General features: G+C 35.5%; 1 protein-coding gene across 1 annotated transcript in view; it reads left to right on the forward strand.

Moving 5' to 3' along the window:
• The first annotated feature begins 289 nt into the window (after window positions 1–289).
• LOC136040721 (protein arginine methyltransferase NDUFAF7 homolog, mitochondrial-like) overlaps window positions 290–14,411 on the forward strand; it is a 65,192-nt gene continuing 51,070 nt past the window's right edge. Inside the window, exons 1-2 of the mRNA XM_065725052.1 lie at window positions 290–527; window positions 11,944–12,054. Of these exons, the coding sequence (XP_065581124.1) occupies window positions 417–527; window positions 11,944–12,054 (222 nt within the window). The 5' untranslated portion in view covers window positions 290–416. The remainder of the gene's footprint in view (window positions 528–11,943; window positions 12,055–14,411) is intronic.

Genomic DNA, 14,411 nt, shown 5'->3' on the forward strand with positions numbered 1-14,411 from the left:
CAAAACTATTATTTCCGGTGGTAGTAGCTTGTATTTCATCCTGCGCTTTTCAATTGTGTCTTGTTGAGATACACCCGTTTTGGTTCTAGAATAAGTATTTGTTTCATCTTTTGATTTAACTTAATAATGATATCTTAACATTGGATTAAGTTAAAGAGACAATTTTAGGTCAAGTTAAAATACCAATTAAGTCTTTCTCTTCAGTTTCCAATTATTATTTGACGAAGTTTCTAGCCAATACATTTTTTCAGAATGTTCTTTTTGCAGTGTTCATCTCTGGAGTCTTTTACCTTCAACAGCTGACGAGGTCAAGTTTACGGAGATTGTGCATTCAGAAGCTCTCAGAATCATCGTCGCTTTATCGTCAGCTAAAGGCACGCATTCTAGCAACTGGGCCGATCACAGTCGCGGATTACATGAAGGAAGTGCTGACAAATCCGACTGATGGGTATTATATAAATAATAATGTTTTTGGAAAGAATGGAGACTTCATTACATCTCCAGAGATCAGTCAGCTTTTTGCTGAGGTAAGAAACGCAGAGTTTTAGTTAGTTACTGAATTATTGTCTCACTTCAACCATAAATTTTTATATCCTCAAGTAGCCCGTATATCAGTCATGTTCAAGGTTGTCATCAATGGTAAAATATCACCAAATTAGGTGTTTTTTTTTATTTTGGGGATTTATTATATTTTTTTTCTATATTTGATGGTTTTTTTCTAGATTTTCTTTTGTAAACGTTTGATTTTTTCCTATCAAAAGAAGCTTTTGTTCTTAGATTTTTAAAATGACCATTCAGTCTTTAATTTTTTTTTTGTTAATGGTCATGTCAATCTACAAATTATCAAAATGTTGTGCACCCAGCTGAGGTTTTTTTACATTTTTTTCTACCTACGTCTTCAACTTATTTGTTTCATCAGCTCTTAGAAGTTACTGAATGTTCTGTTTTCGTGCAATGATTCATTTTTAGAGCAGCAAAATAAGTTCAATCATATATAATTTATGAAGAGATTGGTAGTTATTCACTATTGCTCTTTTTCAAAAGAAAATAGATGTTTTCTGAAAGCTGAAAATAAGTGTTTCTACTAAGCTGAACCTACTAACAGACTATATGAAAACTAACATGAAAAATTGGAGGACTTGTAATTTTGTCACCCCTAGTTTTCCGATCCGTAGGGTAAGAACACATTTATTCTGTAAGTATGGACATTTTCTATGGAATGGTTGGGCACGCCCTTTTTGAGGTAAAAAACGTATAAAGCTATATGCTAAAATGGTGCAAATTCCAGAGGCTGCTTGAAAATTTCAGAAACATGCACTACTTTAGGAGTACCCCCTACTGGGGATACCACTTAGTTATTCACCCCAAAATATCTGTACAGGAAAAGGGTCATCTTACCTACCCCTTCCCTGGGTTACCTAGATTTTTAGTGTAATTTACCCGCTTTTACAGATTTTAACAAGCGAGATTTTACTCGAAGGGAGCACAAAGATTCGGTTTCAATTGTGTATTACTTCCGGAGGATTCAAATTTGAGATGGCCAAAGAGGAGGGAGGGGTTTCTAATGAATATTGGAAACTGCATGTGATTTATAAAATGAAGTTTACTTGTTCTGCATTAATTGAAATTTCACTATATGGGGGGGGGGGGTTCTGATCGGAATGATTTTTCAATTTTCTATTAAAATTGAAATCACGATGGGGTATGAGTCTTTTATCAAAGAAGTCTTTTCCTTGCTTTTTTGATCCCGTTTAGCGGACTATATTTGGTCGAACAGGTCATCTTTTTTGATCGAGCTGAATCTTATTTATTCAAGGTTAATGGAAATGAATGACTAAATGAGAATTCATTTGAGTTCTTAAGAATTTTCATTTAAATAGAATTAAGGTCCATTTGTAGTTGGATTGGGACCGCAGTCCTTCGTTTCCTTACAAATGCGAGGAGTCCATCAAGGGAAACAGTCCATCAGGGAGTACTAAAAGTTAGAAATGTGGTGCGCAATATACGTTCACTTTGTTTGATAACTGTTTTAATATGTATTTTTTTTCTGGATGTACTACTTATTTTCATAAGTGGAATCTTTAGCAATATTTTGTTCTGTAAGGAATTGGTTTAGTGTTTTCTTTAATGTGGCATTTCAAACAGTAGGTTATTTCCAATTTGGCAATCCCACTGAGGTCTGAAGCATCAAAATACTGCATAAACGCTCCTCTGCTTTTGGCTGTGGGTCGTCCATAAGTTCCCGACTTCCATGAAATAAAAAAAATCCAGAGAATCCTCTTCGATCAGCCTACGTTTGAGGTTAAAAAACTCGGAATTCTGTCACCCAAATTAGTTTTTTTATCTGTCTCCCTCACCCTTCCCATAATTAAAATTGTCGAATTACCATAAATATTAGAGTCAAATTCAAAGCGAGAAGAAATTAACATGATCAGGGCTAACATCTCCTATGCCCTCTCAAGGCCAGAACATAATTTGCACTTTACTGAAAAAATACAGATGAATTTGCGTTATCAGTTTAATACACATTTGCTCATATTCAATCCTTAAAATCTCAATAATTTTTTTATTTATTAAAGTTATAAAAGTGAAAACACTTAGTTTTTTGAGTAAAGTGCAAATTGTCTTCTGGCCTTGATAAGGCTTGGGGGCTGTAAGCCCTAATCATATTAATTTCTGCTTGTCTTGAGTTTGACTTTGTTATTTATTGTAATTTATGTTCGTTTTGGGCTTCATTTATTTATTGATGCTTATTTGTGGTAATTTTGCTGTTGGTGGATTATTTGACTCTCTTTTCCCAATTTTGTGGTTTATTGGGTTTCTTTACGTTTCTTTGAAAAATTTATTTCGTGGAAAAAGTTTTTTTTAAATTAATTTCCGATCGTTTTATATTGACATAGTATTTTTCAGGGAAAAAGAATTGTAGGGCTGATTGCCCTCCAATCAATTTTGACTCTTAAAAAGGGCACTAGAATTTTTATTTGCCAATCAAATTAGCTCCTTTAAAATATCAATGATATTACTAGTTATGATAGAGCAGCACTGCCTATGATATTTTTGTATACCCTTTTAATAATTGTGTGTATATAATTTTTTCGTTTAATTGAAACTCCCCCTAAACGTTCCAGAAAAGTTTCAACTTATTGCTCTTATTGTCATTAGTAACAGTAACCGTAGAAGTAGTATTAAAAGTATACACATAGTGTCTTCTGGCTAGTTCAAAATCCACCACAACTTACCCTGAATGGTTTAACTTAATAAAGCAAGCCGTTAGTGTGATATTACTTTACCACTCTTTTGACAATCTCCATGATTATAATTTTTTTTTATTTAGTCCAGCATCTACCTAATTACCTTACATTAGCTTGTGTAGCAGCAATAATAGCATTAGCAACAGTATGCACATATTTCAACATCCTCTTGAACACACGACGTTCCGGCTTAATACAAAAATCAATTCTTAAAATATGCTCTTTTGAAAAACTAAATGGACAAAGTGTTTGTCAGTTCGAATTTGCCATCAATATTCTCTCAAATTTTACCTTCATAGACTTATCCTTAATGCTACTATTGACACCGTAGTTGCGGCAGGGGAAGGGGAAGGAGAAGTAGTTGCAGTGTTAGTATTGTACTAGCAGTAGTAGTGGCTGCAGTATTCATAGCGGTAGAGCATGTGCATCTTACATTTTGATAAGTTGAACATCCCTTTCATAATGCCCCGGAAGTTTCACCTTGGCACGTTAAGCCGTTCCAAAAATATTGCTGATGTACACTTTTAACCTCTTTTTCATGCCTTTTTCATCTTAATACTCTAAGCCTTACAAGTTGCTGCAATTGAAGTTGTAGTTGGAGTAGTTTAGTTGCAGTAGTGGTATTATTAAAAGTAGCAGTGTAGTAGTATTAGTAGTGGCATGCATGTTTTACTTTTCTACCAATTGATCTTTCCTTAAAGTATTCTCCAAAAGTTCCAACTTAACACCCAAATCCATCTTTCAGATGCACCTTTTTGACAATCTGTATGCACATAGTGAGTTTTGATTTAGTTCAAATTCCCCCTCAAAATTCTGTCAAATTTTCACCTCCATACGCTTAACCTTAATTGACTAGTATCATAGTATTAGTGGTAGTAGTAGTTGAAACTTCTAAAAATCCTTGAGCGTAAAGAGTGAGGTATTAGGAGGAGGTGAGCCCCTCATATGCGTAATAATTTCTGTTCCTTTTAACAGAAATTATTACGGAATATAAGGAATTAATATTTACAGGAAAATAATAACAGGAATATTCTGTTCCTTTCAGTTGAAAAACTTTGTCATATTTATTTTTTCATTGTTTTTTTAAATAATGCTAGAAAATCCTGCGCTCCCTTCATGGAAATTTTCTTCCCCCATGACAAATTCCTCCATGAAAAGTTCCCCTAACATATCCCCCTCTTCTCAACCCTGCCCCCAACCAAATGATAACGCTCAGAAAACGTCTGTACACTTTCCAATAACCATTACTGTATGTAAGCACTGGTCAGTGTTTGTAACTTGTAGCCCCTCCCACGGGGACTGTGGGGGAGTAGGTCATCCCAAAAGGGATAGTTATAAGGATTTTCGAATACGCTGAATAAAATGGCTATCTCAGAATTTTGATCCGGTGACTTTGGGAAAATAATTAGCGTGGGACGGGGGCCTAGGTGCCCTCCGATTTTTTTGGTCACTTAAAAAGGGCACTAGAACTTTTCGTTTCCGTTAGAATGAATCCTCTCGCAACATTCTATGACCACTTGGTCGATACGATCACCCCTGGAAAAAAAACAAACAAATAAACACGCATCCATGATCTGCCTTCTGACAAAAATACAAAATTCCATATTTTCAAACAGTTCGTGGTAACGAACTTTAGTAAGGAGCGACCAGGCTCAATAGTAACTAAAACTCTAAAAAATGGAATTTTGATACCAATCGCTATATCAAATGAATGGCATTTTAGTGCTGATTTTAAATATATAAGTTTAATCAAGATTAGTCTTTCCCATCAAAAGCTACGAGCCTGAAAAAATTTGCCTCATTTTAGAAAATAAGGGGAAACACCCCCTAAAAGTCATACGATCTTAACTAAAATCACACCATTAGATTCAGCTTATCAGAGAACCTTGTTGTAGAAGTTTCAAGCCCCAATCTACAAAAATGTGGAATCTCGCATTTTTTGCCAGAAGACAAATCACGGATGCGTGTTTATTTTTTTTTTCCCCAGGGGTGATCGTATCGACTCAGTGGTCCTATAATGTCGCGGAAGGGCTCATTCTAACGGAAATGAAAATTTCTAGTGCCCTTTTTAAGTGACCAAAAAATTGGAGGGCACCTAGGCCCCCTCCCACGCTCATTTTTCCCCAAAGTCACCGGATCAAAATTCTGCCATTTTGTTCACCATAGTCGAAAAACCCAATAACTATGTCTTTGGGGACAACTTACTCCCCCGTCGTCCCCATGAGAGGGGCTACAAGTTACAAACTTTGACCTGTGTCAAACATATAGTAATGTAACCATAGTAAGTAACCATATAGTAATGGTTACTAGGAAGTGTACAGACGTTTTGAGGGGGATTTTTTTTTGGGGGGGGGGTATTTGAGGGGGGAGGGTTACAGGGGAAGATTTTTCCATGGAGGAACTTCTCATGGGGGAAGAGACTTTCAATGGAGGGGGCGCCGGATTTTCTAGCATTATTTAAAAAAAAACAATGAAAAAATAAATATGAAAAGTTTTTTTCTACTGAAAGTGAGAAGCAGCATTAAAACTTTATTCTACGGCCTTTGTGATTCAGAGGTCATTCTTAAAGAATTGGGATAAAATTTAAGCTTTAATTTCAAGAGCGAGGTATCGACGAGGGGTGCGCCCCCTCATATACGCAATAAAAACATACGAATATTGAAGCTCGCTACGAAATTTAATTCGTAAGTTACGTATATTTTTTACTTACAAAAACGTTCGTAAAAATTATAAGTTATAGTTGCCTTTTTAAGTAATCAAAAAATTTGAAGGCAACTAGGCCTCTTCCCTCGCTCCTTTTTTCTCAAAATCTTCCGATTAAAACTATGAAAAAGCCATTTAGCCCCAAAAAATTAATATGCAAATTCCGTTTTAATTATTTATATGCGGAGAGCCAAGATCAAACTATGCATTAATTCAAAAACGTCCAGAAATTAAACAAAGAAAAACAAGTTTTTTTAAATGAAAGTAAGGAGCGACATTAAAACTTAAAACGAACAGAAATTACTCCGTATATGAAAGGGGATTTTCCTCCTCAACGCCTCGCTCTTTACGCTAAAGTTTAACTCTTTCTCTTAACTCTACATTTTAAAACAGTAAAAAACTTTAGTGTAAAGAGTGGGGCGTTGAAGAGGAAAAGCCCCTTTCATATATAGAGTAATTTCTGATTGTTTTAAGTTTTAATATCGCTCCTTATTTTCACTTAAAAAAACTTGTTTTTTTGTTGTTGTTTAATTGTAGAAAGGAGCTTTAAACTTTTACAGTAGGATTTTATGATACGTTGAACCTCGTGGTGTAAATTTCGTTAAGGTTCTATGACTTTTAGGGGTTGTTTCCTCCTCACCTGTGCTTCCAAACCTTAGTCTCTAGATTGCGCACAAAAAATGCAGGATCAAAAATCCCTCGGCAATCCTTCAATTCGTCGCAATCCAAGTTTCTACCACCAGTCACGATCCGGTAGGGCAATGGGGAGGAAGCTACAGGGTTCTGCTCCGCCTCAAGGTTTGTCGCTTGACCTAAATCTCTTGACTTGTCTAGTTCTTCTGCGTACCGCATTATTAGGTATTTTGGATATTTGTATCTACCAAGCTCCAAATACTTTTTACAAAGGCGTTGTCTATGTTTGGTAACACTTGCGATGTATACCTCGCTTTGATTTAATTTTCCCCATGATTTCGGCTTTGTGTGCACAACTTTACTGAAGGCTCCTGACTATTTCTCATTTCTAGGCTTCTTCATTGCCTTGAAATAATTTATGAAAATTTCACACTCCATTAACAAGCAGCTGATTATACCAGCTTGTCATTTTGGTCTCTGGGGGGTATTATCGGCGATCTGAAACGATTCTTTCTGGCAACCGACTTGTAGCTGAAAATATTTCAGGTAGCTGAAAATATTTTAGGGGACTGTTAGAAAACAGGAAAATAAATCGAAAAATGGTTCCAATCATCTTACAGGTTGTTGTCTTCTGCTCATGATAGTACCAATTTTGTTCTAAAAGCAATATCCTTTATAGAGTACACTTGTGAAAAAGACCTAGACATTTTCTATGATTTCTAAGCAATTAGATGAAATAGAGCAAAATCCTTGCAAACATTTTGTAGCATCTTCAAGAAGTTATGGCCTGATATTAAAAGCGGCATCTTCCGCCAATGAACGCTTGAGTACTTTTTAAGTACAAATTTTCAATTTAACATGGGATTTTCGAGTTCCATCAGTTCACTTAATCACGGCCTTTGATGTTCAAACAAAATTTTATTTTGAAATAAGAATTTTTTTTAAATTTTGAACTTTTTGCAATCAAAAAGACAAAAATTAATAAGAAAAAAACACTTTTCGAAAGAGAAGTTTTTCAAAAAATAGTAAAGGCAATATCATACTTAAGATCAGCCGATACGAATACCTCTTAAAATCAAACTCAAAATGACCTGAAATAACTATTAAAGAATAAATGAAACTCAAAATGAACAGAAACTAGACCTACGTTGCCTGAGCAACGTGAAGTGTTGCGGCAACCTTTGTCCGGCTTCGCCGAATAAAGTGTTGCGATAGCAACACTTTGGTTTTCAGCGTTCAACTTCAGCGTTTGCTGAAGTTGTCAGCCTATCGAAGCTTTTAAAACGTTATGTTCAAAGAAGAACGCGATCAGTAATCACGTGATCAAAGGCTATTCCTCAGCGTTGAAAAAACAACAATAACAAAAGAATATAGAAAAAAGAGACTAAATTGACTTTGCAGCCAGTTGAACTTTATGCTTTTCAATCTTAGACATCGTGACGGATGAAAGCTTAGAACAATATCTTTTATAATTCAGTTGGTATTATAAAGCTATCTGTAACTTTTCAGGATCAAAATACCATAAATGACACTATTAATTATGAAGAAACTACTATGATATATTTTTTATCAGCTCATCACGAGCTATCGATAATACCGAAAGAAGAGACTAAATTGACTTTGCAGCCAGTTGAACGTTATCCTTATCAATCGTAGACATCGTGACGGATGAAAACTTGAAACAGTATCTTATATGATCTAGTTGGTATTATAAAGCTATCCGTAACTTTTCAGGATCAAAATACCATAGATGACACTCTATTAATTGTTACGAAACTGCCTCGTTGTTTTACGTTATCGTTTGTACCCGTTGCGTAAACACTTAATTCTAGGTTACAGTGAGTATGGGTAGGCTACACCAACTAGCAAAAGTTTCAAATCCCTCTTCACTGAAGATGATTGTAGCCTAACAGACGATTCTTACAGGCAAGAGTTCTGCGGAGCTTTCCAAAATGTAATGCCATAGTCATCAATCCGGCCTGAGGTCCACACTTTCCGTAAAAACCGCACAGGTTAAATCCTTACCAGTTTCCAGGAATAAGCCGAGATCGGCGGCATAGGAAAAAAAAAACCGGGACAAAACCAAAGTGTTGCTCTCGCAACACAATTAAATAAAAAATCATAGCGAAAAACATGAATCTTACAACAAGTACAACTATAAATGAATAAATGAATCTTAAAGCGAGTAATGCTTAAACTGAACATGTATATCGAGCTTAAAACTAGAAAAAATATTTTGCCATTGAAGTAGAAATGAAACCCAAAACGAAAAGAAATTAAATAAAAAATCAATGCAATCAAACGTACTATAGATACTAACATAAATGAATAAATAAATCTTAAAACGAGTGAAACTTAAATTGAATATGCAAGTCAAGCTTAAAACGAACAAAAATAACTACAAACAAGAGTTTGGTATCGCTTCCTTCTCTCACTGTAAAGTCTAAAACCTACTACGTCATTGGCGCTTTACTGAAAACGAATTATATTACGAATATATTCTTTTTTACTTAATATTGAAACTAAACATTAAAATAACAGTGAAATTTTGAACTGATGAGCTTTCAGCCCTTAGGTTAATATCATTATGCATCAAATATTTAGTTTTTTTTTATAAGTCCTTTTTAAGATTGTTCAAGACGAATATAGTTTCACTACAAACGAGAGTTGGATACTGTCCCCTTCCTTAACTGTAAAAACCTAAAGCCTGCTGTGTCATTGGCGCTTCACTGAAGACGAATTATATTACAAATATTTTCTTTTCCAGTTATTACAAACTTCCTATTCAAATTAAAAGGTTCTTGTGTTTTAGGAACCGTTCTTAAGAAATTGGAAAAAACAGTGAAAATTTAGCGTGAAGAGCAAGGTACTGAGGAGAGGGGCAACCCCTTTATATAGCGAATAATTTTTGTTCGTTTTGAGTTTTGATCTTGCTCCTTACTTTCAGTTGAAAAAATTCAATTTCCATTTATTTAATTCCTGATCATTTTTCAAATAATGTCGGTAAATTTGGCCCACCCTCCATGGAAACTTCCCTCCTCTCGTGAAACACTCCTCCATAGAGATTTCCTCATACGTAAAATAACCTCCCCTCGTAAAATTCCCCCCGAATAATTCCATTCTCCCTGAAAATCTCCCCCCCTTCCTTAAATATTTTTACGGACGATTCAGCCTGAAAAACTCTTTTTAGCATACTTTCATATGAAAACTACTTTAAGTACTAACCTTTCACTCTGGAAACCCCCTTTCCGGGGAATCTTTTTCGCAGAAATTTAAATGCAAAATTTAGTTGGGAGGGAAAATCTTTGGTACCTCTCCATAGACATTAACTCCATTACCCCTCCCCCTTTCCCAAAGCATAAATCCCCCTCCTGGAAAATATCTGTCGCTCCTTACTTATAGTTAGTTACCATGATCTGTTTGATGAGAATTTGACATCTTTTGCTGGTTGATGCACCTATTTTTTGTTTCCAATTTCTGAAGCATTTGAGGGTACAAAAGCTTTGGTTATGTGTCTGCTACGGAAAAGGAAGTGCTGACAAGAATAGGATGTTAGACGATGGTCATCTTCTTGTGTAAGGGACTAGAAGCTTCTGCGAATTAGCTTATCTTTTATTTTATAAAAATAAATTGGAAATAAAACTCAAGGACAAATGAGAAAGTTTTATTAAGAATCGGTTTTTGTACCGCGGTTGTCTCCAATGAGTAGGGGTCATGTATTTCTACTGACTGGTGTAACCTTCTTTTATTTTTGCAGGGTCCATAGAAGTATGATTGTGAAGAGACTAATATCTTCATAGTATGAACTAGACAATAAAGAGAGATAAAACTCCACAAAAAAGTAGTCTTTCTTTTAGTCCTTTAGTCTTTCCTTTCTACTGGCCGCAGTCTCGTTTGACTTTTTTTTTGTGGAGTTTTATCTCTCTTTGTTGTTTATTGTCATGTCTGGCCAGTTCGACTTAAGAACTTTCACAGTATGAACTAGGTTCGGTAAAATTATATTGCGAGAATGGTACTCTTTCATGAGATGTACCATTTAAAAGGTTTTGAGGACAACTTCATTTTTAGTAGAAACGTTGGAATAAAGAATTTAGATTTGAAAAGAATTTGAAAAGTCTAAGGCAATTTAAGGAATGGAAAGTCACATTCACCTTTCAGAGTGTGGTCATCTTTGTCGATGAGAGGCTTGGAACGTTTCATAGAAAGAAAGAAGCATAATTTGTGTGCATTTCCTTTGTCTTCGATAAATCTCAGGGTAAGAAAGTGTCTCCATGCGGTTACGTAGCGATTGTAAGTAAGAATGCATCACAGTGGCGGAGTTACCATAATAAAGAGCAGCTACAACAATATGATTCTGAGAAGTTAGAAGTAGGCTAATATTAGTAATCAGTCTCTATAAGATAGTACTGTAATTTTTAATCCGCACTCTTCCTCTTATTTTTTTCGTTTTATAGAGTTAATATTTGTTTCTGATGAATTAAGGGTGGATTACATATATATATATATATATATATATATATATATATAAATATATATATATATATATATATATATATATATATATATATATATATATATATATATATAATATATATCTTTCTCTTCATTTTTAAAGTCCTTCTCGTAAACCTTTAGAAACTGTAAAAAAGAATCCCGTCTCTGTTTCTTTCACTCTCTCTATTTTAGTATTTTGCATTTTTTTTTCTCTCTCTTTCGAGCATATTTTATAGCTTCCTTTGTTGTTAGGGCTTAACAGCGTTCAATCACAACCAGAGCACCTTAATAGGGACTGTGACTTGAGTTAAAAACCTATAAAGTGTATAGGCACAATTTATTATGAATTGTAAATCTTTCTACAAAACAGTACTGACCAGTGGCATAGCTTCGTCAAAATCCTGGGGGGAGGATTTGGAGCAAATTTTCTCAAATAAAGTGAAGATGACAGGGAAAAGTGAAAAAGTGAGCCATATATTACGGTAAAGGAAAGATATAAGACCGAGATTAAGACCCGAACCATGCACATTCCAAAGTTTGCTTATACGGAGCGTGAGTGAGAACCCGACCTTTCAGTACGCGTTCGGGGTTCTACATTCTTAGAAGATCCCTTCGTTCCATAATTATGGTCACTTTGGTTAAATAGTTCCACAGCATCTACATTTTTAAGAATTTTGGCAAAAAAATAGTACTATGTTTCAAAACTAAATAGTCCCTTGGTAATCTCTAGCAAAAAAATTGAATAGGAAACTGTCTGTTATTGAAGTTAAGCGTGTCTAATAGTTCGAACTAAGGGTTTTAGGGTGTGTCACTGTTTATTAATGCTAAGAATACGCATGCTCTGATTGTGTGTCTCTTTTAGATGACTGGAGTATGGCTTGTAAACGAGTGGCAAAAAATTGGATCCCCAAAGCCATTTCAAATTCTCGAGTTTGGACCTGGTAGAGGAACTCTGATTGATGATATTTTAAGGGTAAGAATAATCCTTTGTTTCTTTGAAACATTTTGTTGAATTAAGCAGCAAAGGTTTGACGTCATAACTCTTGAATCTATTTTTTTTAATAAAAACTTGATAATTTTTTTTTCATTGAAGCAGATTTAGGTCAATGACATAAAGTAAAACTAGTTTTCTCAATCAAATCTCCAGAGAAAAGATTTAATTAAATCTGTAATTACAATATTGAACGTTTATTGAATAGAGGAGACCAAAGATGTGATGTTAGGTAGTTGTAGTTGTTTCACATTGCAAGGTCAGGACACATCTTGGCTTTTGAGATCCGGCGACATGTTTCGTGCCAGGAAGGTCTATCCATGGTCTATAGCTCGATAACAGACAACCGCTCTCAGTCTCACCGCCTGCCTTATTTCCTGAGCCTGCTAAGTTCCTCCAGGTCAGACTTGATGGTGGATAGCAAAGTTTTCTTCTAATCTCTGAATTGCTTCCTCCACGAAGAAAACGGGAGACATTTCAGGCATTGCTTCGATATCAATTCGTCAAGGCATCTTAGTAAGTGACAAAACAACCTGAAGCTTCTATATATGATGATATTTGATGTATGAGACCGGTTTCCAGTTTTACTACAGATAGTACTCTTGGTGACTCTTGTGGATCGCTTCATCTTCAGAGTACATCAAGGATATTTATGATAGAGGACACACCAATCTTGGGTTTTTAAGTCTCTAAGGACGAAATATCATATACTGACACCACCACTGGATCAAACACTCACATATTTGTCTTCAATGTAACTAGGTGTTTGTTCCATAAGAATTTCCTTTGATGGAGAAAAACAACCCAAGCTAAACATATACAAGCTTTCATTTCACCTATGGCGTTGCCATAGGGTCCATCATAGAGCTTAGATATTTGGAAGAGTTACTATCTTCGATTGGATTTCCATCTTACAGGAGCAGTGCCCATCGGTTGTTGCTTGTTCTCATTCTTTTTGTTTGCTGGTTCCTTTGCAGTCTTAAATTTTATTTTTAAACACTGTAGGGTTGTGCTTCGTGTTTTTCCAAGACTACGCCTATCAACCGATGGAACTCTTGGAGAGAGGAAGAACTTTTTAGGTCTCAGGCAGTGTTGATTCTTTGCCCGGTGATCCGTTATTCTCTAGTAGTCGAATAGTTATGCTTATCTCCCCAATAGTTGAAGGATCAAGACTCAATCTCCCATTGTTTTTTGAACCATATGGGTGGCTTGGAGACGGGAGGGAGGTGGAGAGTAATGTAAGGGATTCAGAGTGATACGGTTAGGGGTTTACTGACTCAGCAAAGACTTTCAACGGGATTACCATCGTTCAATCGTTTACGCCTTATCAGAAATTACTTTAATGTTCCTTCCCATGTCTTTCAGAGCAATGAGCCTGATTTTCCCTAGTGGCTTCAGCAAGTAGTTAGTATAGCTTTTGAGTATTATTTCTTACTGTCACCTTTTCCATTAATGTTGCTACCCCTTCCAGAAACTTTTTTTTATCCATTTTTGCCCATAGGTGACACACTTTTAGAGATTTCCTTATAAGCTGACGATGTCTTGTCCAACACGGAGTGTCTTTCATTACTGATAGTGATGGTTTGTAAAGAAATCCAGTTTTTGGGTATGGATTTTGAGGTGCCTGACACATCTTTGGCTGTAGATCCAACCGTTTTCGAAAGAGAGACCAGCGACGCTCTGTCGCACTATGGTATGACTATATATTGGTCGATCATCACTACTGGGTCATTGAAAGTGCATTTTTTTTTTATAACATTAGGCTCCTGAAACACTGGTGAAACTATCTGGGATTAAATAAATTTAAAAAAGGGATGACGTTGTTTGACCAGTGCTGGTTACTTGTTGTTTGTTATTGTTCGAATTTAGGGTTGGTTATTATAAGAATTGTATTGATCTCATACCTCACTTGGCTCTTTTTTTTATAGCGGCATTATCAATCTTTTTAGGATTAGAGCAAGCTCTTTAGGGGCCTGGTTGCCAGAGCAGCGCTACCGCTCCTAGGATTTATGCCAAGACCCATTAAATCTCTGTCCCGAGATTGGAATCTTAGGGAAAGTAAATATCAATGTTGCCCTCAAAAATTATATAAGTACGTAAAGTATTATTATTTAATGTCTTTTGAAATATTGAGCTTTTTTCCGTGGCAATTTTGGAATTTTAAAATTTTAAATAGGCCTATGTTTTACGATATAGGTTTCATATGTGTTCAATTCTAAGCATTTGTCCTCGGGCGGAGCCACTCTTGAATCCCCCAATTGATGAAGAATCCCATGTAAAATACTTATGTGTATTCTCTAAGCGATCCATATGTATTCATTTCTCTAGAGTCATGTTAG

Source organism: Artemia franciscana, chromosome 1 (assembly GCF_032884065.1).
Source record: "Artemia franciscana chromosome 1, ASM3288406v1, whole genome shotgun sequence".
In the NCBI taxonomy this organism is placed as follows: Eukaryota; Metazoa; Arthropoda; class Branchiopoda; order Anostraca; family Artemiidae; genus Artemia; species Artemia franciscana.